This window comes from Cetorhinus maximus, chromosome 7 (genome assembly GCF_964194155.1).
Source record: "Cetorhinus maximus chromosome 7, sCetMax3.hap1.1, whole genome shotgun sequence".
Taxonomy (NCBI): domain Eukaryota; kingdom Metazoa; phylum Chordata; class Chondrichthyes; order Lamniformes; family Cetorhinidae; genus Cetorhinus; species Cetorhinus maximus.
This window is the reverse complement of record NC_135885.1, coordinates 67,707,225-67,729,763: the sequence shown is the minus strand read 5'-3', so window position 1 is coordinate 67,729,763 and position 22,539 is coordinate 67,707,225. Positions and strand designations below refer to the sequence as shown.

The 22,539-nt window shown below is 39.8% G+C and overlaps 1 protein-coding gene across 5 annotated transcripts in view; it reads left to right on the top strand.

Moving 5' to 3' along the window:
* The first annotated feature begins 87 nt into the window (after window positions 1-87).
* Window positions 88-22,539, top strand: part of gab2 (GRB2-associated binding protein 2) — a 354,556-nt gene continuing 332,104 nt past the window's right edge. For 3 of the 5 annotated variants that reach the window (XM_078545684.1, XM_078545682.1, XM_078545681.1), the window contains exon 1: window positions 88-349. In XM_078545684.1, the coding sequence (XP_078401810.1) occupies window positions 278-349 (72 nt within the window). In that variant the 5' untranslated portion in view covers window positions 88-277. Of the gene's footprint in view, window positions 350-2,495; window positions 2,661-22,539 lie in introns of all 5 variants that reach the window. The other 2 variants (XM_078545685.1, XM_078545686.1) reach the window with 2 other exon arrangements.

Sequence of the window (22,539 nt, the reverse complement as noted above, 5' to 3'; positions counted from 1 at the left end):
CGGCATTAAAGGAGGCGTTCGCCTTTAAGAGCGGTTGTAGGCGGGGCGTGGTGCGGAGCTAGTCGAAACAACAGCTCTGCTCTCTACTTCCTACATGAGCCCCGGCAGCTGGTGAAGGAACAGCGGGGCTCGCAGTGACTGTTGGAGCTTGTGGTTGCGATTTACCGGAATATCTACTGGCTCCTTTTGCAGGACAGCCCGAATCTTCAAAGGGTGGAATCGTTCACGTTTCACTGAATGTGACTGCACTGTCCTTGTAAGATAGACACTGGGCAGGATGAGCGGAGGAGAGGTAGTTTATTGCGGCTGGTTAAGAAAATCTCCACCAGAAAAGAAGTTGAGGCGATACGTAAGTAAGAATGGTTCACGAAATGTGTTTCTAAGCCGTGGCAGTTTCAGAACATTACCAGACCAGTGCCAGGTGTATAATGCATTGACCCTTTAATGTATAGACAATGGCAGCCGATCAAACAAGAGCAACTTTAATAAAGCCAGTACAGCATTGGTATCAAGGGCTAGCTGCAGACCATTTGCAGCATAAAGCCCAACTTTTGCGTTTGTTTTAGATTCTGAACAAAACACGTATTGCTAAAGGTAAAGAAAACCGAGACCAATTCAAGTTGGATTTTTTCAAAAATTGCAGCTTTCGAAAGTAAAAACTATAAAAACACTAATTATTCTCCACCTAAGTTGTTGCATTGCCCTGGTGTCTCAATAACATACACTTGAGGTTTGAATTGAGAATTCGGGACTTGTTAACATTGTTCCAAAAGAGTTACGTTTTATTTCAAGTGTTAAACGTGCTGATAAAGCTAAAGGATGGAATGATTTCCTTTCAGTCTTTAGAAGCCTCCAGTTAATACAGGTCTCTAATGTTTTGTGGGTATTGATGCTAATTTCTCTTCCTGGGAAGGTAACTGTTTCTTGTAGTGGATTGAAAAAGATAGTTGGCTCTTGCTCTGTCTGCACGATTCGTTTCAAAACTCCCATCCTACAAACTCCAAGACCGTTTTCCAGGAAATGAGAATGTTATCCTGACGTTATTTTTTTTACTTGGTTATTGAAAAGTAATTGTCCGTGACATGGCAATGGCTTACTTCTGTGTTTGGACCATGCTAATTGTCTCGCAATCCTTCCACTGCGACAGTTCTTCATCCTGATGTTATGAAGTGTTTGGTTTGTTCGGGTTGCAGTTTGTTTGTTTTGCTTTTCGATCCCGCCTCCCTTGCAGATACTTTCTTATTATATCACTTATTAAGTAATATGGCTTCATTCTTAACCTTCAACTTTCTTGTTTTGGCTGCTTCTAACCCCCCCCCCCCACCCAACCACCAAACCAACTTCGGTCCGGATTCCAGTGTATTTCACCAACCCCAATCTCCACCCTCCTTTGTCCCAATGTCAAGCAATTTCAATAAATCTGAACCTCAATCACTATTCTCCTCTTTCCGTGGCCAGAATGAAATAGAGGGATGACGTCAAATGTACTATTGAAACCTGCTCTATATGAAAGGTAGCCTCTCTTAATCTCATTTCTACCTGCCATTGTAGCATCGAATTTCAAATAAATGTGCAGATACTGAACATAGTCCATTTCAAAATAAACCTGATATGGGCAGTGTGATGATGCTGAGCAGTACCACGTAGAGGCAGAATGTGGGGTTGAACCTCAGACTGTGTTTACTGATCTGGCATGCTTTTGGACATGTCGAGTAGAAACCGGGGTATTTTCCCCATCAAGGAGGGACCCTGGACCCTGGTTGCACCACCTAGTGGTTGTTTATGGAGCAACCGTGGCAGAGACCTGGCTGCAGATCATAATCCCTTTGGAAGTGGTATGAGGTACCGCAGGTCCAGAAATAGGACAAAGAGTAAACACTTTATTTCAAACAAAACTTCAGCCTTTGTCAAAGCTGGATAAGGAAGGTGTAAGCTTGGAAGCTGCACAGTACAGGCACATCAAAAACTTCTGGGGAAAGTAAATAAGTTAACCACATAACCACTCAGTTTTTAGGCCATGCAATATGTAGCTCATTTGATTTTTCAGCTTCTCAATATTTGTCATAAGCTGCTTATTTCCTAGTAATATAATTTTTCTACTAATGTGATGTGACCTTGTATCACTAATATTCCTTCCCAGCATTTATTCTGGCACCATTCAAGTACTTCATAATTTGTTGTCTTAATACTTAATCAATTTTTTCTCTGCCCTATCACAATGTTTTTTGGTGAAATCATCTTCACTTGCAATATGATGGGAAGATTGCCATTAACTTATGTTAATTACAAATTCTATTACTATGAGCAAAGTTGAGTTTTTTTTAAATAAAAATGACAGTTAATGGCATTTTGCTATTTATCTGAGTACAATAATATATCTAAAAACATTCTATGTATTTTTATTGGGGTAGCAGAAAGACAGAAATGAGGTAGAAACCTTGAAGAAACTTAAATAATCTCTTCTGTATGTATCATTTTCAGTTTGTCATTTTCAGGGTCACATCATATGATCAAGATCTGTGCCACTGATAAAACAGTGAGTCACTTATCAGTTTGACTGACTTAGGAATGTGGTTTTGAAGAGAAGGAAATACAACTTGGGATACAATTATTACGACGATGACTCAGCTCTGTCCTGTGAAGTGTGTGGTGCACAGTTGGTAGGTCTTAGTTGTTCTGACTAGCTCCACCTACCAGCTTGTTGGATAGGGTTATACATTTCCAAAAAATTAAAAGTATTTATGTTTCAGTTGTTAAATTCTAGGTGGTCATGTGGAAAGTCATGTTTCAAACAGGGTTTTGTACTGAACTGCAGTTATACCCTATCCAGTAACACCTAAGCAGTGGTGAGACTACTAGAAACAGGCGCACATTTCTTCTTGTACACTTGAAGTACACCACTGATTTGACTCCTAATTATACTTTTGTGTCAATGGCATCTAAAATTGTTTTGTGGTGAGACAAATTGTATAATTAGTCATTAACTATTTTGAGCAATTTGTCTTGTCAATACTGTACAGTTGGGTAAATTATTCTTGATAACTTGGAGTTTATCATTGTCAGTTAATTTTTGACTCAAATCATTTAATTTTCTCACGACCATTTTTGCAGTCTTTATACTCATGAAAAACTAAAAATGATGTGTGATGCAATATCACCTCTCATGGTTGGGCTGTTGTGAATTATCTGTCTGAAGTAACTTCATCCTATTTGCAAATCATCCAATTCTAACTTCACAGCATTGTTTCCTCTTTTTTTATCTTACCTTCAGATAATTTACTTATGCAAAAGAATACTGTTCCAAACCAGCTAAAACATACATCTTGGGATGTATATGTATTTCAAAACTGCTTTATTAACCTTAGTTGTCCTTATGTTTTATCTAACAATTCTTATGATTTTTTTGTGCCAGAATAGAGTTTGTATTTTGCTTTTAGCACTTGCAGTTTCCAATTCCTCTAAAAAATGGTACTTTAAATAGATAATTGAATAAAATTTCCAAGCCTCTAATCTGCTAGTGCCCCACTAGTTATTTTGGGGACTGGCATCTCCACCATCACAGCTAAGTTGTGTATTAATCCTGGTTTCTAAGTCCCTGCCTTAATCACTTCAATCAGCATTTGACAGCACAGAATGGTCCTAACAGTAAGACATCGCCTCACTATTAAAGGACACTGGTACTGTGGCGATGACCTTTACCTGTATTGAATCTCCAGTGTTTGTCTTCAGTTGAGCCATGGTTGGCTCCAGATTCAGTGGTTGGGTACCTTCATTTATGTATTTAAATGTGTTCTCCCACCACTGTGGTTGAGGCTCCCATATCTACCTCCATGACCAGATTCTTCCTATTCACTTGAAGGGTGACACTTATTGGTTCAGTTGTTACTGCTTTGACATTGTACAGGGAATTGATATTGGTATCAGCAGCTTCAGGTTCTGTTATGTTATGCACTTTAATCATCTTGGTCTGCTGTCTTGTGGGCTATCTTGATTTCGCCCTGCATCGCTTTATTATGTGCCTTTTTTGTGGCAGTAATGGCACTCTGCCTCCTTAAATCTGCAGGTTTCTGGTACATGGTTACCCCGACATCTGTAACAGATTAACTTCGGAGTTGCTGCTGAAATGCTTCCACTAGGCTTTTTCGTTTTTTGAGCAGCAGAGACAGTCTCCCACTTCGCTGCTGTATCTCTGGTTTTCGTGCCACACTCGGCAGTTCTGTTTGCTGTCAGACTGCTTGTATCAGTCCTATATGAATCTTAACTTACCTGGCTCAAAATAGAGAAGACCAAAGTCATCTCTTTAGACTCCCCTGCGAACATCACTCATTTGCCATTAATTCAAATTCCCACCTCAGCTACACAATCTGACGAACCAATCTTTTTTACAGTAACAGTCCTGTTGGACCCCTACTTCAGTTTCATATCCCATGATTTCATCAGCCACTTGCTGGTATCTCCATAGCACATCTTGCTTCAGTGTCTATGAAATAATTGTACCTGCCTTCCATCAATTGCAATCTGTTTTCTTGTTCTTCTCAATGTATATATCAATCATAAGCTCCAGCTTGTCCAAAATTCTGCTGCACATATTCTCTCTCAGTAAACTCCTGGAATTCCCTCACTAAACCTCTTCACCATTAAGAAGCTCCTTAAAACCTACCTCTTTGACCAAGCATTTACTAACTTAATTTAGTCACTTGTCTTTATCTTATTTGGCTCTGTCTTTTCTATCTGATTATGCTCTGCGATGCAATAATGAGATGACAATCTGTTTTTCTGATAATGATTTGAGGGATAGATATTGGCCAGGACACCAGGGATGAATAACTCCTGCTCTTCAAAATAGTACTATGGGATATTTTGCACCCATCTTAGAGGGCATGGCCCCAGTTTAGCATCTCATTTGAAGGGTGGCGCTCCCTCAGTACTGCACTGAAGTGTCCGCTTTGGTTCTTGTGCTTAAGCCCTGGAGTGGAACTTGAACACACAGCCTTCTGACTCAGATGTGATTGCTACCAATCAGGCAAGTTGTTAGGTCACAATCACTTATTGACCCAGAGCTCGCTGACCTACCTCAGCTGTCCATTGCTCCATCTTTCCCTACCCACTGCAATCATTTTCAGACTTATACATCCCCCAAAGTATGGTCTAACCACTGGTCTTCTGTATGTCCTTTCACCTACAATTGAATCCCCATCTGTGACTACAGCTTTGGTCAACCAGAGCCTGTATGTTTCTCTCCTTACACTTTGGATTTCTTTTCATGTTAAAGGTGTTTTATAAATGAAAGTAACATTACATAAAACAGCTCATTTTACCAGTGGGTTCGAAATCATATTTGAGACCATATGACAGGTTTTTAATGACATTTGCTAGCAACGCTGTATTGTCTGTGTGGTCAAGGCCTACTTTGTCAAGTGTATACAGTGATTCCCATTATTGGATATATCCATTAACTCCAGTCAACTCTATGCTGCTGGCCAAGAAATTGTTGCACCAAAAATAAACCATACTTTTATAATTTTAGCATTGCTTGTAGTAAGAGTTTTGTGCTGAAAATGTTAAGCTTGACCTTTTTTATTTTTCTGGTAAGTGCACCTCCAGATACCTTATACTTTCTAATGTGGAGCCAGTGCTTTCCTATGCAAAATAGTCAAAGCATTTTTTTAGTTTTTTGTGCTGTCTTTGTGTTTCTGTTTGTTACTCTTGCAATTGCCTCCTGTACTTCTGTATTTCTTCAGTGCTTCAACATGTGAATTATAAAATTGCCTAGTGTTTCAAAATTAATCTTGGCTGCTTTGATAAACCAACCAAGTTTTTTTTTTGTTTCATTTTTTGCACTTTGTAACTCCTATATAGAAATTTGTTTTCGTATGATGCTGCCTTAAATGTTGTAATTAGTATCTGTTCTAGGATTTTTTTTAATGTAAATTTGGGGCTACTTAAGCTCATTCTCATTGCTTCAATTTTAAAAATACATTTAAAACAGTGTATGCACTTATTATTTTGAATTATGCTGAATTTGTCAAAATTCAGGCGATTAACATTTCCTACATGCTTCTCTGCATCAAATTGGTGAATCTTTGTCCTCCATCTGAGAGCAGTTTTGTGCTTTAATTTCACATTCATGTGGATCTGAATGGAGCCTGCCCAAATACTTGTAAAACTCCTGACCCCTTTTGTGAAAATAAGCTAAGAAGTCATTAGTTACTAGCTAATCTGAAGTAATCCATATGCAGACCTTGATTACTGAGCATTGTATTTTTGTTGTATAAACGAAGAATTATACTTTGTTTGCCATGGATGCTAATCAACCATGTGCTATTGCTTATTAGCAAATGTATAGATTCATGTATATGCAGTCTTTACCAGGCTTCGATTTGTGTTTTGAGAATTACTCATCCAATTTTTTGGCCGAAACACTTTCATAATGGGCAGTTCTTGAGCATCAGCTGTCACTTATGTAACAAAAACTAATTGGAAAGTAGTGGCCCATGACACAATACATATAAATAAAATATAACTGTTAGTGGAATCAATCAATTAAACCTTTTTTATATAGTGTGCAGACCATAAGCGTGTGTTTAGCCTCGGCAGGAGGCAGCATTGAAGTCCTAATGTAGAAAGACTAACTGGAGTTTGTTTCATATAGGAGTTTGACACTAGTGGGGGGGGATTAGGCTTGCATTATTAAATTAGACCCAGAAGGGTGGCAACATGGGGGAACTCTTGTGCTGTTTGTGGAGTGTGACGTGGGCCATTGTTGATTCACAGTTTACCCAGGAGCTGCACATCTGAAAAAATTGTTGGTGAATTAAGCCTCTGGAGCAGAGAAACTCTGCATTTTTAGAACCCCTGAATTTAGAACTGTCCAATCATATTACCTTGCTAGCACTGACGGTCTAAATCTGTATTCTGAGTGCTTTTGCTTTGCAGCGTAAAGTTTAATTAATAATGGAATCTCTTTCATATGCTCTTCCTGTCAAAGAGTTGTGCATTTGCCAGGAGTTGGATTCTTTTTTTTCTGCCAAATCAGTGGAAATTTTATGCTGTTGAATAAATGTTATAACATCAGTCATTTTTAAAATATATTTATGCTCATTTGAAGATGAGGGGAGTAGTCAAAGGCCATTTGCTAAATCCCATCACAGAAAGGTGATGAACTCAGAGTACCAGTTACTCGCTCTTACATCCCACTTCTGTCTCCTGTATTACCAAGAAACCATCCAGGACAAAGGAGCCCACTTGATCAGTACCCCACCCACCACCTTAAACATTCATCCCCTTCAACAGTGGCAGCAGTGCACTGCGCAAAATGCACTTCAACTTGCCAAGCCTCTTTCGGCAGCACCTTCCAAACCTGTGACCTCTACCACCTAAAGGACAAGTGCAGCAGAGGCTTGGGAACAGCATCACTTGCACATTTCCCTCCAACCCTTGAACTTCCCCACCACCCTGACTTGGAGCTATATTGCCACTCCTTCACTGTTGCTGGATCAAAATCATAGAACTCCCTAACAGTGCTGTGAGTTTACTCATACTACATGGACTGCAGTGGTTCAAAATGGTGGCTCACCACCACCTACTCAAGGGCAATTCAGGATGGGTGACTGATGCTGACCTTGCCTGTGATGCTTACATCCCATGAACAAATAAAAAAAATCTGTTTTCTCATTGCAGTTGAGACTAGTATTAAATTATCTTGGTTAAGTATTTAAAACTATATACTGCCAGAATGGGTTTTCTAATAAACTTGTTAGAGAGAATGTTAAAATTAAATGTCATTATTTGCTCTACCTGAGTGTCATGTTGTTTACCAATACAATAATGTCACACGAATGGAATAGATTTCTCTTGCTAATAACAATAGTTGTCTGGCTTCAGGAATGGAGTTGGTCAAGCTGCACCACGAAATTAACTGGTCCAACATTATATCAATGACCCAAATAAGTGCAGGACTATAACTTCTGCTTTTGGCACAAATAATGTGCCAAAATTGAATGTTTTTACTTCTTGAGAGATCATATCCAATTCCACCTTATGCTCATAGCCATGTGAATTTATGCTGTAGATTTTAAAGCAGCACCAATCCTTGCGTAGTAATGCAAAATATTTGTGTTTTCGTTGTCAACTGTGCGGAATTCTGAAAACTTAAGAATACATTTTTCTCCAAACTTCACTGAAGTTCCTTACTTGACTGACCATTCCCATATATGGCTGGGGCACAACCTCTGCTAAGTTGCATTAATTTACGTTATATTCTGTTAAGAGCTTGCATTTTGGTTTCAATTTTGATTAGAATAAGTCTATGTACGTTACATATGAACAAACAACTTCATCAATAATTTACACTCCATCATAATGCCAGATTATTACAGGGGTCAATACCACTTGTAATCCTTCAGATAATAAAGCAGTCAATCTCTGCATGCAGCAACATCTAGAGAACATCCAGGATTGGGCTGCTGAGCAGCGGAGAGTAACATTTGTGCCATATAAGGACTAGGCAATGAGTACTGCCTACAGAAAGAAGTGTAACCATCTCCTCTTGAAATTCAGTGGCATTACCATCAACAACCTGGGAGTCATTATTGGCCAGAACTCAAATAGACTAGCCACCGAAATACTATGGCTACTAGAATAGCTCAGAAGCTGATCTGATGACTGAACTTCTGACTCTCCAAAGTCTCTGTACCACTTAAAAGGTACAAATAATGAGTGTGATGGAGCAGTATCCACTTGTCTTGATGGTTGCAACTGTAATAATGCTCAATACTATCCAGGACAAAGCAGTTTGGTTGATCAGCAACACATTCACTGATATAAACATCCATTTCCTCCCATCATTTGTGTACTGTGGCTAAGATGTGTACTGTGTGCATTACAGTAACTCACCAAGGCTGCTTCAACAGCATCTTCCAAACCTGCAACCTCTCTCATTTGAAAGACAAGGTCAACAGGTGCATGGGGAAGTTGTACAATGCCCTGACTTGCACATACAAAGCTGTCCTCCTATCGTCGTTGGGACAAATCCTAAAGCTCTCCTTCCTAACAGCTGCTGGAATGCCTTCATCAGATGGACTGCAGGGATTCACTATCTTATCAAGCAACTAGGGATGAACAATAAATGTTCACATTTAGTAATGCTTATATCCCATTCTTCTCCCCTAGGCCCAAATATCTTCAGCTGCTTTATCAAATGACCTTCTTCCCATCATAAGGTCAGAAGTGGGCAAGTTTGCTAATGATTGCACAATGTTCAGCATCATTCATGACTCCTCTGATACTGCAATGGGACATGGACTGCTTCAGTAAGACTTGGACAATATCCAGGCTTGGGCTGACAAGTGGCAAGTAACATTGCCTGATACTTTTGTGGCACTAATGACCATCTCCAACAGGAGAGAATCTAACCATTGCCTCTTGACATTCAATGGCATTACCATTGCTGAATCCCCCACTATCAACATCCTGGGGGTTACCATTGACCAGAAACTGAACTGGACTAGCCATATAAATACTGTGACTACAAGAGCAGGTCAGAGAGGATAGGAATCCTGTGGCGAGTAACTCACTTCCTGTCTCCCCAACGCCTGTCCGCAATCTACAAGGCACAAGTCAAGAATGTGATGGAAAAGCCCGCATTTGCCTGGATGAGTGCAGCTCCCACAACACTCGAAGTTTGACACCATCCAGGACAAACCAGCACACTTGATTAACACCCCATCCACAAACATTAACTCCTGCCATCACCAATGCACAGTGGCAGCAGTGTGTACCATCTACAAGATGCACTGCAGGACTTCACCAAAGCTCCTTCAACAGCATCTTCCAAACCCAGGAGACAGGACCGCTACTATCTAGAAGGACAAGGGCAGCAAAAACATGAACATCACCACTTGGAAGTTCCCCTCACGAACTCACGATCCTGACTTGGAAATATATCATAGTTCCTTCATTGTCACTGGGTCAAAATCCTGGAACTCCCTGACAGCACTGTGGGTGTACCTACACCACATGGACTGGAGCAGTTCAAGAAGGCAGCTCATCACCACCTTCTCCAGGGAAATTAAGGATGGGCAATAAATGCTAGCAACTACAAGCTTAAAAACTACATATATTCATACACAGGGCCCTGTCCTTTGCAGACAGCAAGAACTTGTCCACGCATTGTGCCTTTTCCAACTAAACAAAAGATTGGAGGACAGCTATTCCTTGGCTCATTCTCCCGACAATGTCTTGACCAATCAGAGTCTACTTGCCAACCAATCTGTACACTCTCTTCTCATGAAGTGTAAATTGTTGTTCCCTTTAGAATTGGTATTCTTGTGAATCTGTCCTGATGAATGCACCAGCAATATTCAGTTCTGTGCTACCAAACAACTATTTGTATCACACTATTTTATTGCATCTGTCAGAAATTGTACACGGAATGTGAATACCTTCTTTGATTTTAATTGAATAGTCTATACAGTACTATGAAAATCTGCTATGTAGTATTAGTATGAGCTTATACATTTTAATTTGTTTTAAGATGAGACTTGGTTGGAATTTGTCTGAATAAATGAATACATTATTCAAATTCTCCCAACAAGCTGCTGAATGAACTAAGATGAACGATCTGTGGCGTTAGATTTTAGATTGTTATAGTATTATAAACCAGTTTAATGAGACCATTGTAATCGTATTACTGGTGGCCAAGAGTGTAATTTTCAGTCAACTGTGCCTTAATTCAATAGCTTATTGAGCAATTTCATGCCTGGGAATTGTTTGGTTTTTTTTTCCTGAGAAGTTTATGTAATTCACAATTTTTTTCAACTGAATTGTTCTACCTGTGGAATAACTGTGGGATAGACAGTGAGCTGAGGTGATTGAGCTCTCTCTTAGCCCTGTCCAAATTTTCAGCAATTAAGGATTTACCTGCACAGTATGTATTTGGGCTTTGTTTCAACATTGCATAAGAATATAGGGACACATTTAAATTGAGCCATGCTGTCGTTTACATTCTAATATTCTGTTTAGAAAAGAAGAAAAATCCAAAGCTGTCAGTTTGGAATTGGTTCATTCAGTGGCATGGATCGATTGTGTTTTATATTTTATATAATGATTGAAGAGTTTGTAATATCCATGAGAAACTTGCTGAAACACTTAGAATGAAATTCAATGACTTTTGGAGCAAACACCAAGCTATTTTGCACCTTGCATATCATAGTTATATGATGCAATATTAGTTAGTGCAATAAACATTAAAATATGGGTATCTAATGTATATAATGTTTATATAGTTCCTTTAACACAGTAAAATATCTCAAGATGCTTCACAGGAACATTGTCAAACAAAGTTTCATTGAACCACCTAATATATTAGGACCGATGCTAAGAGGCAAGTTTAAGGAGCATCTATTTTTTTTATCCATTCATGGGATGTGGGCATTGTTGGCTAGGCCAGCATTTATTACCCATCCCTGATAGCCCTTGTTCAGAGGGCATTTGAGAGTCAACCAATCTGCTGTGGGCCTGGAGTCACATGTAGGAGGAGAGGCAGAGAAGTTTCAGCTTAATGCCTAGACGGCTAAGGGCTCGGTGTCAGTTATGGGCCATAGGAAGTGGGGCTTCACATGAAACTGCAGTTGGGGAAATGGAGAGTTGGAGAGCCGTGGGTTGGAGGAAGTTCTGAAGATGAGTAAGAGTGAGACCATAGAGGGATTTGAATACAAGCTTAAAACCTGAAGCATGTAGATCAGGGAACACTGGTGCAAGTTAGGATTGTTTTTTATTAATGACAGCAAATAAATTTCTAGGATGCCAGTATATGTTTACAGCAAAACTAGGCAATTTTATAATTGTAATATTGTATATGTTTACAGCAAAACTAGGCAATTTTATAATTGTAATATTGTAGATGTGCTGGTGCAATAGCTTTTCAATTTTTAAAAAAAACTTATTTCACCTGAGGGACTGAATGTTGTGCTTTTTTTTTCTTTGATTTGTTTTGTAACTTCATTTTAACATTCTTCTCTTTTAGGAACATATTCATTGTTTCATGTTACATTTGGGAATATTTTTAAAATTATTAAGGATGTAATGGCATAGTAGAATAGTTACAAATTATGAATAATACATTATACCTGAACTAAATGGTTTTGGGTCATTTCCTAATCGCTTAAACTTAAAGCTTCTGTGCTTAGTCATCACTCTTTGCATATAGTTGGGCTACGAAAATAATGATGCAACTTTATAGTCATACTGCTATTGAGTTTTCTCGTAAGGCCTGGCAAAGTGAGATGTTTTTAAGTGACCTGAAGTCCAGGACACCTGCTTTGTTTGACTTCAGAGATCACAGGAAGTGGCATATGATAAATATCAACTGCTGAATTTACCACAACCAGTTTTCTGTTTGTTCAGTATCTTTACTTTTAGAGCAGAAAGGGAAAAAGCATGAAAGGATGACACTACTTCTAGTGCATTTGTAGACTTGAATTGACAAGAATCCAACCAGACCCTCGATATTTTGTTACTTCATTCAGATGTGCTGTTTCCCAATTTGTTTTTTCTTCAATGCGATTTGGGAGATTTGAATGCCAGAAACTGCAATAAGGTATTGTAATGTGATGCAGTAGCTAACAGGGTCGGTCCTTCTGTGCATACAGAAAAATTTTTTAATCAGAAATTTGTTTCCAGTTCAGTCTGCCTTTTATCAGATGTTTAACTTGAGACTGTGTCCTGCAGGTGTCCTCAACTCAAACTCATATTTAGAAATGTCATTGTGACTTTAATGGTGATTATGGTATTTTCACAGTATTGTAGACATGTCAGTAAAACACATTGCCTTGTGTTCAGTCTGTGGTTATAAAATTGTAAGAGAAATTGGACTTTTTTTTTAGTTTGAGTGGAAAAATGTGTATCATTGGTCTGGCTTGAATTAGGAGAATTACAAGTCTAGACAGTTATCCTCAAACTTGGTCAGAATGGAGTGGTGTTTAAGTCAGTAATATCATATATTTTGTGGATTTGGTGACTTTAATATACTAGATTCATGAATTAATCATTTTGAAGTTAAGATTTCTAATATAAAATTACAATTATCCAAACATTAATGAAAACTGACGAGTAGGGTGATGTACTGGCTCCTGGGTTCAGGCTCTTTGATACTGTTGAATGAGAGCGCAAAATTTATTAAGTCACTGATATTGAAAAATAAACCCATTTGTTATCTTCAGAGTGCTTGTGCTGGATTCTAAACTCGGTGTGAATTGTGCAATTTTATTAACATTTGGCAATTGATTTTGTGACTACTTATGACTGTCCTCCTTTACACATTGCCCCAGAACCTTTCTTCACTCTTCTGCAACTTCCTCCAGCTCAGCTAGCTAAGTCTAGGCATTTGTATATCTACTACCGTCTGTGATGAAGCTTTCAGTTACATCATGGCCTCTCTGCAGCAAAGTTTCTACACCACCTTCCTTTATCTCAGCACCCTCCCCCACACCCACTTAAAAGGTTCCTTTAAGTGCACCACTTAGACTTTGGCTTCAATCACTTCCACTAGTTCTTCCAATTAACGTTCAAATTCTCCTTCCCCTTTTGTTTAAAAAAAGAAAATCATTGTAGTAAAATGTGGAACTTGCTACCATATGGAGTAGTTGAGATGAATAGCTCAAATTTATTTAATGGGAAGCTAGCTAAGTACATGCGGGAGAAAGGAATAGAAGGGTATGCCGATATGTTAGATGAAGTGAGTACATAAGAGGATGCTCGTGTGGAGCATACTCAATGATGCGTACTGGTTCAGTGAAATGGCCTATTTCTGTACTGTTAGTTCTATTCAGTGCCTTGTTAATGGTGATTCGCTAACAAAAATTTTACACTAGTGTCTACTTCAGTGAGGTTTCCTACAAATCCTGCTGCCTGTGAACCTCAAACCTAAGAGAAAAATAATTTTTTGCTCAAACATTACATTTATGCCTACATGCATTTCCTATCTTTCAATTCACCATATATAATTAATTAAACCTATCACGCTACCCTTTTTTAAACATCACAGCACTGTGGCAGTACAAAGCTGAAATTACTTTACGTGAACGTTAAACTCAAACAAAATGATACTCTATCCTGTGGATGGACACTGGCATCTGTTTAATGATAAATGAAATTGGAAGTGATTATTCTGCCCTCATTATATATTTTCTATTTCTTTAAAGTCACTAAAATGAGGTCCTTTAATAGCTTAACTAGTTAAGATGCTCAGTAGCTGGTCCACACATACGAGTGAGGGCTCAGTTTTGATTCCCATCTATGCTGAGGGATGCTACAATTGGTCACAGTGGCTCTTGGTTAGGGAGGTGAAAATTGCCCAGAGTTTCTGCTTCTGAACTCGCATTTACCAAACAAGGGTTATTGGACAGCTGATATCAGGGAAAGGCATGATTGGGTTCAGCTGTGATGCCCTTCATGGTCACTCGCTGTCCAGACTTGCACAGAAAAATAGTCAGCAACAAGAAAGAGGGTTATAGTTCTCCTTAACAAATCTCTGACAATTGAAGTCCTTATTAAATCCAGCTTGTCTATAATAATCCAATAGACCTCTTAGCAAAATTGAAGCACGTGAGTCGAAAGGGTCACTAGCAGCATGGGTGCAAAATTGGCTTAAGGATTGACTAGAGTTGTGGTAAATGACTTTTTTCAGACTGGAGGGTGGTATAGAGTGGCATTTCCCAAGGTTAGTAAATTTTGAAATTTACAGATGCCACAAAACTTGGAAATGTAGTAATTAGTGAGGAATATAATAGAATTCAGGAGGATGTAGGTTGGTGAAAGAGCTGGAAGTATGACAGATGAAATTCAATGCAGCAAAGTGTGAGGCGATCATATTGGTAGAAAGAATGAGGAGAGACCATTCATACAAAAATGGTACAATTTTCAAGGGTGCAAGAATAGAGAGATCTCCAAGGTGTTTCTGCACAGATATTTGTAGGTGGCAGAACAGATTAGCAAAGATTAATAAAGCACATAGGATCATGGAATAAAAGCAGAAAATGCTGGAAAAACTTAGCAGGTCTGGCAGCACCTGTGGAAAGAGAAACAGAGTTCATGTTTCGAGTCTGTTTGATTCTTCAAAGCTAAAGAGAAGTAGAAATGTGATTGAAATTTATACTGTTTAAGGAGGTGGAGCAGATGAAGCTGGATAAAAGGCCATTGATAGGTGGGGGCTAAGGAGAGATTGACAAAGATGTCAAGGACAAAAAGACAAAGGGAATTTCAATTTCCAATTTCCACCCCTCTATCACCTTTACATGGTCCATTTCCGACACTTCCCTTCCCTTCCTTGACCTCTCTATCTCCATTTCTGGTGAAAGACTGTCCACCAATATTCATTACAAGCCCACCAACTCCCACAGCCACCTCGACTACAGCTTCTCACACCCCGCTTTCTATAAGGTCTCCATCCCATTCTCTCAGTTCCTTTGCCTCCGTCGCATCTGTTTTGATGATGCCACTTTCCAAAACGACATGTTTGTCTTCCTTCCTTATCGAGGCTTCCCACCCTCTGTGGTTGTCGGGGCCCTCAACTGTGTCCTACCCATCTCCCGAGCCTCTGTCCACACCTTCCCCTCCCTCCCAGAACTATTCCCTCCTTGTCCTCACTTTTCACCCCACCAGCCTCCGCATTCAAAGGGACCTGGGTGTCCTTGTACACCAGTCAATGAAAGTAAATAGGCAGGTGCAGCAAGAAATTAGGAAGGCAAATCGTATGTTGACCTCCATTGCAAGAGGATTTGAGTTCAGAACTAGGGACATCTTACTGCAGTTATTACAGGGCCTTGGTGAGACCACACCTGGAGTATTGCATGCTGTTTTGGCCTCCCTACCTCAAAGGATATACTTGCCACAGAGGGAGTGCAACAAAGATTCACTAGGCCGATGCCGGGGATGGCAGGACTGTCGTATGAGGAGAGATTGGTTCAACTGGGCCTGTATTCACTAGAGTTTAGAAGAATGAGGGGGGGGATCTGGTTGAAACGTATAAAATTCTAACCGGACTAGACAGACTGGATGCAGGGAGGATGTTTCCCCTGGCTGGGGAGTCGAGAACCAGGGGCCACAGTCTCAGGACATGGGGCAAGCCATTTAGGATTGGGATGAGGAAATATTTCTTCACTCAGAGGGTGGTCAACCTGTGGAATTCTCTACCACAGAAGGCTGTGGAGACCTGGTCACTGAGTATATTCAAGAAAGAAATTGATAGATTTTTGGATATTAGGGGCATCAAGGGATATGGAGAGACAGTGGGAATATGGCATTCAGATAGAGGATCAGCCATGATTATATTGAATAGCGGAGCAGGCTCAAAGGGCCGAATAGCCTGCTCCTAGTTTCTATGTTTCCAAAGGATCATCCTCTGCCATTTCCGCCAACTCCAGCATGATGCCACCAGCAAAGACCTCTTCCCCTCAACACCTCCCCCCCGCTCCCCCTCCCCCACAGTCAGCATTCCATCTGGGACCCTGGTCCACTCCTCCATCACTCCCAACACCTTCCCCTTCCCATGGCACCTTGCCATGCAATCGCAGAAGGTACAACGCCTGCCCCTTTACCTTCTCCCTCTTCACCAGCCAAGAGCCCAAACACTCCTTGGAAGTGAAGCACTGCTCCTTCAATCTGATCTACTGCATTCGCTGCTCCCAATGCGGTTACCTCTACATTGGGGAGACCAAACGCAGACTGGGTGACCACTTTGCAAGCACCTTTTGGTCTGTTCGCAAGCATGACCCAAACCTTCCCGTCACTTGCTATTTCAACACACCACCCTGCTCTCATGCCCACATGTCCGTCTTTGGCCTGCTGCAATGTTCCAGTGAAGCCCAACGCAAACTGGAGGAACAGGACCTCATCTTCCGATTAGGCGCTTTACAGCCTTCCGAACTTAACATTGAGTTCAACAACTTCAGACCATTAACACTCTCCTCTATTTTCACCCTTTTTTAATCCCCTTTTATTAAATTTATTAATTTTTATTGTTTTAATCCACTTATTTTCATTTTTATTCATTTATTCATTGTTTTATCCCCTTTTTTATCCTTTTTTCCATCCTTTACCCCATCCACTACCCCTTCCTCCACCCCATCCCTAAAAGGGCCATCTGTTACTTGTTCCATGCTGTTCTTTCAGAGTGTTTATCCTTGTTCTGCTATTAACACTGTTTTCTTACCTTTATGCCACTATCAGCACCCCCTTCCACCCTTGCACTACCATTAACATTCCCTTTTATCTTTTTGTCCATTGTATCTTTGTCAATCTCTCCTTAGTCTCCACCTATCGCTGGCCTTCTATCCAGCCTCGCCTGCTCCACCCCTCCTTAATCAGTATAAATTTCATCACATTTCTACTTCTCTTTAGCCATGAAGGTGGATCATACAGGCTTTGCTTCTCTCCACAGGTGCTGTCAGACCTGCTGAGTTTGTCCAGCATTTTCTCTTTTTATTTCAGATTTCCAGCATCTGCAGTATTTTGCTTTTATGTGGGATCATCGCTTCTATAAATGGAAGCATAGAATGTCGTATTTTTATATTGATATAAAGGCATCAATCACTCAATGGCGTAAACACATTGTTGGTTCATTTATTAAGACTAGACATGTGAAAACATATACATGAACAAAAAGCTTGAAGACATCAGCAAGGCTGCCTGCTGTGTTCTGCTCATAGGTCGAAGTGAAACTGAGGCTGGATCACATGTCACGCTTCCTTTCTAGTGATGGAATGCTGCATATTACTACAAAGTGCAAAAGCCAGGAAGTCATGCGAAACCTATATAAAACATAAGTTCAGCCCCATGGAGTTTGGTGTATTGAGTGCAATTCTGAGCGCTACACTTGAGGAAGGGTGTGAAAGCCTTGGAGAGGGTTCAGCAGAGATTTGTTAGAATGGTTCCAGGGATGAGGGGTTACAGTTATATGGAAAGACTTGAGAAATAAAAACAACGTGCTGGAAAAACTCAGTAGGTCAGGCAGTATCTATGGAGAGAAACGAGAGTGAATGTTTCGAGTCTGATGTGACTGTGACTGGTTCCGAAGAAGTCACATTGGACTCAATGTTAACTGTTTTCCCCCTCTCCACAGATGCTGCCAGACCTGAGTTTTTTCAGTACTTTCTGTTTTTGTTTCAGATCCCCAGCATCCAGTTTTTTAGCTTTCATTTTAGTGAAAGTTTGGAGAAGCTGTGCTTGTTCTCCTTAGCGCAGAGAAGTTTGAAGAGATCTGATAGAGCTGTTTTAAAATCATGAAGGGTTTACATAGAGAAAATAAAGAAAAAATATGGGGTCAATAATTGGAAGGGGGTGAATAATTTGAATTTATGGTGATTTGCAGAGTCAGAGGTGTCTAAGGAAAAATTTTCTGATGCACCAGTGGTTAGGATTTGGAATGCACTGCCTGACAGGGTGGCGAATACAAATCCATTAGTAGCCTTCAAAATGAAACTGGATAAAAACTTGAAGCAGGGAAAATTAGTGAATTGGGGAAAGGTTGGGTGGAGCGGGCAGTTTAACTAACTGGATGGCTCTTCAAAAAAGCTGGCTCAGGTCCGGGCTGGATGGCTGCCTCCTGTGCTGTACTATTGTGACTGTATGAAATGCTTGTAAACAGAATAATCCTGGTTTAATGTTGCTTTTTTATTAGTGTTGAAATGCAAATCTATAAGTTTAGACGTTTCAAACACTTTTTAAATGATTTCAAAATCCTAATAATCCATGCTATTCACCTTGAAGACCCAATAGGAAATTGATGAATTACTCATATGTTGCAGGGTCAGTACAGTATCACATTGCTCAATCCTGCAAATGCAAATAGCATTTTGTATATTCAGGAGCATGAGATTCTCTTTTTCTTAAACTTCATAGTTCCTTTCTATTTCAAATTGAAGGTGCCTTCAAAGTTTGCTGCCCCATTAGATATATCACTGGCTCACTGAGTCCATTTTCTTGCCTTTGTTACTCACTCCTAACAACTGTGATTGCGTCTCCACCCTCGTCAATGTAGTTTCCCAGGATTCCGAGTGTGGTGTGGCTTGTTTTGTTGCAGTGAGGTCACTGGAAAGGCTGCATACTCGAGGTTACAATAATTTGAATCCGCCCCCAATTCCTGTGCAGACAGACAGTGCTTAACAAAAACAAAGGTCTTACAATGTTTTGCTTCTGGATCTTTTCCACTCATTTCTGGCTTTTGCTTGCAGTGTACTTGATAACACACACTGAACGAGGAAGATATTGCATAGAAGAGTGTTTACCACATAGACGTTTGATACTTAACTGTTTGCTGGCAAACTGCTTGGTTAATGTGGACAGATCGTAGTGTAGTGTCAGTTCAATGTAAAAGGGATCAAAGTCAGTGCAGCTGTCACACATAAGGGGAATGCTGATTAAATCTCTCAGATTCAGTAGCCTTGTGCTCAAGGATTCCTAGATAAGGAAAGATTCATATTTTTGCTCATTGCTACGCAATGTGCATATGCATTGGGGTAGTTCACACCTTGTAACCTCTTCCCATAGTCGTGTGTGTGTATTTACCATCTAGGGAGTGGCTGGGATGAATGTGGTGTAAGAACATAAAAACAAGAAATAGAAGCAAAAGTAGACCATTCAGCCCATCAAGCCTGCTCTGCCATTGTATACGATCATGGCTGATCATCTGCTTCAACTCCACTTTCCCACATTCCCCTCACATCCCTTGATTCCAAGAGACCAAAACACACACACACACAGCCTTGCATATATTCCACGATGGAACATCCATAACTGCAGTAGAGAATTCCAAAGATTCACAATACTTTGAGTTAAGAAATTTCTCCTCATCTCTGTTCTAAATGATTGGCCCCTTGCCCTGCCAGGTGAAACAACCTACGCTTTCAAACCCTTTCAGAATTGTGTAAGTTTCAATGAGATCACCCTCATTCTTCTAAACTTCAGAAAAATATAGACCCAATTTACTCGGCCTCTGATTATAGGACAGATCTCTTATCCCAGGGACCAATCTAGTGAACCTTCGCTGCACTGCCTCCAATACAAGTATTCATTCATTAAATATGGAGATCCAAACTGCACAAAGTACTCAAGGTGTGGTCTCGCCAAAGCCCTGTACAATTGTAGCAAGACTTGTTATTCTTGTACTCCAATCTCCTTGTATTAAGAGCCAACATGCCATTTGCTTTCCTAAATTGCTTGCTGTATGTACATGCTTGCTTTGTGCTCCTTGATGAGTACACCCAAGTTCCTTTGAACGCTTACAAGTTTCACTCCTTTGTAAACAAAAATCTCCTTTTCTTGTGGCCAAAGTGAATGACCTCACATTTGCCCACTTTATGCACCATCTACCACCTTGTTGCCCACTCACTTAACTGTCTATACCTCTTTGCAGGCTTTGTGTCCTCCTCGGAGCTTGCATTCCCACCTAGCTTTGTATCATCAGCAAGCTTAGATACATGACTCCCTGTCTCTTCTATAGATTATAAATAGCTGAGGCCCCAACTCCACTAGTCATAGCCTACCAACTTGAAAATGCCCTGTTTATCCCCATTCTTTGCTTCCTAAATGTTAAACAAACCTCAATCCATGCTAATATATTACCCCAGCCCTGTGAGCCCTGATTGATTGTGGTATGACTGAGGTTCAGCTAAGCCCAGGGAATCAGATTGTGAGGGGCTCAGGGATTGTGGTATGAGTGACTGCATTGCTTCTTGATTATGGAAGTGTGAAGTGTGTTCAACATCTGTGAATTGTGGTGTGTTTTATTTTAGGTAGGGGCAATGGAATTCACAGCAAGGGTTAGTCAGCAGCCATGAGATCAAAATGTAGAGGAGGTTGGTCACGAAAAAGAGAAAAAAATAGTCAAGGTTTCCACTTTTAGCTGCTGTTCAGAAGACCCCATACTAGAAAGTACACATATGTGGATGTCAGTTAAGGAGAAGATTGAGTTGTTTATAGATGAGCTTTATGGTTAAGCAGCTCAAACAGAAAGGTTTACTACTTGGACAAAGCCAGAGGACTGCCAGTTTGCATAGCGCAAAGTCCCACTGAGAGTCAGTGCCATTGGGAGAGAAGGGAATAATAAATACAAGTCAACTTGAAGAATGTTTATTATTTTCATTGCCCTAAGATAACAGTGAAGTCCTTTGGATGATAAAACCTGTTTTTTTTAAGCTTTATAGCAATGTAGTTCATCCAGATGAAAATATTGTGATGCCAAAAGGCTAGTAGATTTTTTTGGTGATGGAGATTTTCATTAATTTTTATTAACTACAGTGGTACTTGGATTTTTATTACAGATGTTAATATTGTTTGGTTCAAATAAAGGTTGAGATTTTTTTAAAATCATTAATTGGTGTACCTAGTCTTCGTGATTTTTTTTTAGTTTTGCTGTTTAACAAAAGTGCCGGAAAGCATATTCACCAAATTCCTGAGGGTGAATTCCAATCATTAATTAATTTTTCCTTAGTTTTTCTAATTGATAATGATTATGACTTGGGTGTCCTGTTGAAGTATTGTAAAGTCCAGCAGTTAAAAGCAGATGTTCCAGAGCTGCGTCAGTGTCATGCAAGTAAGGGTGAAAACCTTTGGAACCTCAATTAAACATAGAACTGTGCTTATTTTAAAGAGCAATGTATTTCAAAATAGGTTGCTTTTCAAGCCAAAATAAATTATCATCAGAAAACATGCATTGGCTTCTTTAGTAGAGATATGACTTCGCTGGATCATGTATGTGTATTCTAGAAACAAGAACTGTTATATTAATATCAGGTAGAAATGGTTAGTCACAAGGTGGAAACAGCTAAATTTAATTGCCATATTCTTCTGCCTGGTGAGGTAGGCACCAAAATTTGAGCTGGAAGAAGAAAGTAAACCCAGAATTGTCATGAATTTACTGCTCCAAAGGACAATGGGACTACAAACGTGGTTTGCTAAACCTCATTTCAAGTTTGCTCTCTAGCAATAATAGTTCATTTGTATGTATAGTATCTTGTTGCCAAGACTTGTGTGGTAAATCTATCGCTTTCTGAGAAATTGCAGCTATCGCAACACGCACTTATTTATATCTGCAACTTCCAAAATGTGCACTAATCTGGAATTGCCACATGCCCTTGAAGCTTAAAATAAAATAACCCTCACTGGAGGATAAAAGGGGACAATGTTAATTTTTGTTAAATTTTCTCTCCTTCCCTCTTTTTTTGGAAGGTCTTTCTACCCTAGCCAAGAGACCAGTCAAGTGATCTGGTGCTGGGCTTGTAATTCTCTCTTACCACTGGTAGGTGGTGTGCAGGAATGATGTGGGTGATTACAGTTTTAAATATTTGTTTTTCTCACTCTGGGAAATTCTCGACCTGTGCTTGACTTCTTGCTCATATGATACAAATGAAATCAGGAACTCTTTGTGCACAGAGTTAAGGCAGTTACTTTAAAGTATGAGTGGTTGTCGAGACTAACGTGGGCTTGCCATATTTTTAGATTGCCATCAGTGTGGCACAATGGCTCTTTCATAAGCAATCAGGT